The sequence below is a fragment of the Limulus polyphemus genome, unplaced genomic scaffold (assembly GCF_000517525.1).
Source record: "Limulus polyphemus unplaced genomic scaffold, Limulus_polyphemus-2.1.2 Scaffold2491, whole genome shotgun sequence".
Lineage (NCBI taxonomy): Eukaryota > Metazoa > Arthropoda > Merostomata > Xiphosura > Limulidae > Limulus > Limulus polyphemus.
The window spans coordinates 122,968-128,409 of record NW_013668101.1 but is presented as its reverse complement, the minus strand read 5'-3'; the positions used below and the strand labels follow the sequence as shown (position 1 = coordinate 128,409).

The window sequence follows — 5,442 nt, the reverse complement described above, 5'->3', positions numbered from 1 at the left end:
CACAAGATAATTAGTGTGTGGACCATTTTCATTTATATAGTGCTCTGTGAACACAAATTAGTTAGCATAAATCAGTTAAATGACGAAAAATTAGGTGTCTGTTTACTTGTGACCACTCAGTGTATACTTTATCTTTAGAAATTGTCGCATGTCTATCCATCGATATGTAACGCCATTCGTTGGGTTAAAAAGATATTTAAGTACATGCATGATATGTTTACCATTTATATTATACCTGTATATACATGGGTTTTTATTGGACTTTCAAAATGAGATACCCACAGACCAGTCAGGTAAGCTGGAGAAATCTTGTAGCGATAGTCCGAGCTGTTTAGGCTCTAGCCCCGTTGACGTGATCAGGTAGGTAGGTAGGTACTAGACGAAAAAGTTGCAGTTTGAGAAATTTTTGAATTGTTATACTGGAAATGTTAGCGTATTATTAATATATATGAACATAATATATTGTAACCAATACTTTGAATGGTCGTTTTCGCTTAGGAATTCGATAGGGTGGTTTTTCGGCACGTGAATTATTTGGAATTCTTGTCGATCCCTACTATTAAGTACTACCATACTTAAAATTGTGATTTGTGGTGTTTCTTTGTTGGTTAGTGCAAAACCACATTGGGCTGCCTGTTGTGTTCGCCACAGGGATTTGAACCCCGGATTTTAGCGTTGTAAGTCCGTAAACTTACTGCTGTCCCACCAATAGGCATATTTGGATGTATTCTATTTTGATTTTATTATTTTCAGTTTCCCTTCATTTAATCATATTTTCAGTTTATTTAATTTTGAGGAATTTGGAGTTAGAAGTTCAATATATTTTGAGTCCAAAATTTATTTATTTCGAATCTGTTTGTTTTATCTTTAGTTGAATTTTATTTTCATTATTTTTTATACTTTAAATAGTTGCTAGTATTTTTGCGTTATCCATTGATTTCTTTGTGTAAGTGCCATGGCGTCTTGAGAGTCACCTGAGGAAAATCATTATTACATACCAAGCTTTGGCTTGCGCCTTGATTAGCAATGTTTACTTTGAATTTAAGGGTCTGGAAAGACCCTGAAATAAGAAGAGATTGGGTTACAGTTCAAGTAACTTCCGTGACTAACTTGGAATATACTTATAGTAAAGAATATCAAGGTACATTTTCTCGTAGGGATTCCTTATGTAGTTTTAAAAAATGAAAATACGAAGCTCTATAACACGAGTACTTTCAAAAGCTGGACTTTTCTTCCCTTTGTCAGGATATCGTGTTTTTTGCCTTTAACCGATTGTTTTTGAACCTATATGTTTTCCTAACATCTTTTATGATATTCTTGTGTGGTATATTCAGATAAAACTCATTTCCAGAGAAGTATCAGACAGGTAAACCCGCAAATAATAGCATATTCTATTAGAAAATAAGGGGAATGTTCTATAGTAGATAACTAGACTGAATCGTCCTAATGTGTGTCAAATAATGTTACTGGACAAGGGTGGTAAAAAAAACGAAAATAATTTTTATTATTTGACAAGCAAAAAGAAAATGCAATGCGTTTACTTGCACATACAAAAAGATAGTATCTTCTTTTAGGCTGTGCTTAGTTCCACAGCCTTCTCTCTCTCTTAAGATAGACCTCCGTCAAACTAAGTACATTGACACTGAGCGATCTCCTAGTGTGGAACTAGTGGATGAAACTGGTTTCCAGACAAGTATTAGATAGACGAATCCGCAATAACAGCAGATTCCGTCCTGGAGTTTAGAATGGTTTTCGTGAGAAATACAATGTTACTAAAATTTACCTTTAGTATGAAAATAATGAAGCTGGATTTGTTTTAAATATATGTAAGATATTTATTTTGACACAAAAAGAAAAAACAGTGCACGTACCCACTCTTGGCAAGCAGACTGTCCTCTTCTTCTCTTGGTAGCACTTAGTCCTGTCACCCTCTCTCAGGATCAACTACCACAGAATCAAGCATGATGATCTTCAAAAAAGAAAGCAGGCCATTCCCAAAGAATGACTAGTGAAGAATTGAACCAAAAATGCATAGTCGGGTCTAGAATGTAAACTCACTTTCTTTGTCCAGAGGACGGCGTCACTTCGTGAACTCTGTCTCTTAACAACATTAGTCAGATGACACTTTTGGTTAAAGCTATAACTGGCCAGCAAAAAATATTTCTGTGCTAACCTGGTCAACCAAGATGCCTCGTCTAATGCTGACATATCCTTCTGGATAGAGAAGTAATGTTAGAAAGTTTCTATACCACTTGTTTCCACCATGATAACGTGGCACTAAATAATCAAATATTCTTAAGATTTTTATATCACTATAGAAGGTAGAAAATACATGACATGCCTGCATACCACACTAGTAGAACTGGATAAAACAAATGTGTTCGAATTCAACAGATAGAGTCGCTTTCTTTGTCCAGTCGACAGTATCACCTTATGACCTTTGTCCCCTTGCAGCATTGATCAGCTGTTACATTCAGTCAATGTAATAATCAGCCAGCAAAGGATATTACAATTTTAACCCAGATGCTATACATATTATTGCAATATTCTTGTGAACAGAAGATATATCACTTACTTTAGAGAGCAAAGAAATGAAACAACTTTCTAGACCATGTGTTGCCACCATTATAACATGGAAACTAAATAAACAAAAATTGTTTCAACATTTCTACATCATTAAATCAGGTAGAAAACACATGATATGCACACATATCACACTTGTGAACCAGATATTGAGAGGATAAGCTAATCATTTTGCTTAGGTAAAGTTATATATGGTAATGAATATCTCATAGAAGGTAGTACCTGTCTGGCCCTTGTTTATGTCCACTCCCTGAGACAGAACAAGCCCATTTGACACAGACACTGGTGCAAATTGTGATGAGTTGAGGGTTCTCACTTTAGAATATATTACTTAGAATAGTCATTGACGCATGCAGTCTATGGATTATGGGAGACTGCGCTAAGACGACTTATCCAAATTGAAAGTTCAGTAAAACATTGTTCTTACTGTTTGTTGTGTTTTCACGTGGGAACTGATTTTCCAACAAGTATTGATTATTTATATTTGCAAATAAAAGCAGATTCGTTCAGGAACTAAAAAGAGTAATTTGTATCTGATAGTATGTGTGAAATAACGAGATAGGACAAGTTTAAGAAAATGAACACAATCTTAATCATAAAAAAGAAAACAAAGTGTACGTACTTGCGCACACGAAAATACAGTCACTTATTCTGGATCGTAAATTTGTGATTTGCTCCACACCTTTCTTTTTCTCGGGATAAACTTACGTAGAACTAAAGACAGTGATTTCCAAATATGACCACACTTGTCGATCTGAGATAGAAATTAAACCAAGAAAGTGGGCTTCAATTCAATAATTAAATTTGGTTTATTTATCAATTGACAACTTCACCTTGTGATATGTGTTTTCTCTCAAGTCAGCTGTAAGGTACCGACGATGTTGAGTCGGGCCAGCAAAGAATATCATAGTCGCTAGTCCTTTAAATCCAGATATTATACCTTAATGCAATATCCTCTTGGACAGAATAGACATTATCTATTATAGAGAACAAAGAAACAAAACAACTAGAACAAGGCAATCTAAACGACTTTCTGAACCGCATGTTTAGGCTAAAACTACATACAATCTAAATAAACGTCTTCCCCTCCTCCCTATCCTTCTTTATAACTAAAGTAGGCAGAAAACATATGCCTAAATAACGCACTGTCTCTATTCTGAGCAGACGTTTAGGAAATATTTCTTCAGCCCTAGAAGCCAGTAAACTCACAACAGACCAGAAACCGGCCAATTTAGTATCGAACTACTATGAACAAAGATTTGTTAACTTGTGTTTGTTTCTTGTTAAGCGCAAACTTACACACTGAAATATCTGTCTCTGCTTAATTTTAAATATCAGAGAATTAAAGAATCATTCACTTAAGAAGAAACTGTTAGAATATATGGATAATACTCTATTTTTTATATTTATAAACGAAACATTTACACAAATGTAAACAATATATATATATTTATTTATTTATGCTTTTTTACACGTTTCTTTTTCCATTCTGACACGTTTCGGTTTTTCTGGTTATAGGTTGGACTGAAGGTTATTCGTGTAGCAGCACGTTATACTGATCGAAGGCTAAGGATACAGAGGAATTAAGTAGCTTTTTCCTGGTTATATTTCACGAAAAGGTTCGTAATAACAAAAATTATGTGATAAAATTTCAGGAGAAAACATTAGTCTGTGCGTAGTACTGAAAATGTTAATATATGTATAGAGAGACATATTATTGAAATTCAAGTTTCATAACTTGCCTAAGACTTGTACTCGGGACACTAGCAGTAGTCGTAGAACTAGAAGCAGTAAAAATAAAACTTAGTAAAAGTAAAAACCCGTTTTAAGTTGTAGACGTAAGACTAAGAGATGATAAGATTAACTCATTAAGAGTAAAATAACCCTTCCATGAAACTTTTCAGGACTATTATTATTAAACTTTTATTTTTTGCATAAATCGTACCAACTTTTTTAAAATTAGTGTTCAAAAATTGCTAGACAAAAAGCTTAACGTTAAGTTTAAACTTAAAGTATTCGATTATATTTATACTAATATAGTTAATAATAAAAAAATCCTGTAACGGTCTGAGTTCGTAAGAGTAATTTTTCTTTTATAACACCACTTTAATAGAATGAAAGTATTCAATAATGTAGTTGTTATGTTATTAACCATATTAATACCATAAGAGTATATACCTTGACTCAAGGCTTGAGGCCATAGTAGTTAGTACTACTATTGCATGTAGTTGTTTTTTTGAGAAGTATATATTTGATGATGACGTTGAAATTTAACTTCTGAATATATTTTGTAAAATTAAAATTAATCTTTTTTTCAGATGTTAAGCTAATAATCATATACATCTGCATCAGTAGTTTGAGACTAATTATAAACTGTGATGCTTGTTTTTCAGATAAATAACACTAGAATGGCAAGTAATTTACTAAAAGTACCCATCTTTAGCAAGTTACCATCTTTAGCAACAAGAATTATTCTCCCTTCAGCTGCATACCATAGAGAACGAATAGGTAATCGTGAAGTGGTTGGGTTTGGTTTAAATGGTGAACCCAGCTATATAGATAGAACAGATTTTCCTATGCCAGCTATTCGTTTCAAAGAGAACTCGCAAGAAATAACAACTCTTAGAGAAAAAGAGAAAGGTGATTGGAAAGAACTGTCAATGGATGAAAAAAAAACACGTAAGATCAAAATTTTGTCTATTTTTCACAAGAATTTTGGTGAGATCCAAGTTAATTAATGGTGTCTTTTGTGACCATTTTTTATGTGCAGAATATTACCACAAGATATAATTATCTTTCATCAGGTGTGATTTTTTTTGTATGATATGAAATGTGATATGAAAGGGGACAACTGCCCAG

General features: G+C 33.4%; 1 protein-coding gene across 1 annotated transcript in view; it reads left to right on the top strand.

The window, feature by feature from the left end:
* Positions 1 to 4,075: 4,075 nt before the first annotated feature.
* LOC106467107 overlaps positions 4,076 to 5,442 on the top strand; it is a 5,624-nt gene continuing 4,257 nt past the window's right edge. Inside the window, exons 1-2 of the mRNA XM_013927427.2 lie at positions 4,076 to 4,202; positions 4,977 to 5,262. Of these exons, the coding sequence (XP_013782881.1) occupies positions 4,992 to 5,262 (271 nt within the window). The 5' untranslated portion in view covers positions 4,076 to 4,202; positions 4,977 to 4,991. The remainder of the gene's footprint in view (positions 4,203 to 4,976; positions 5,263 to 5,442) is intronic.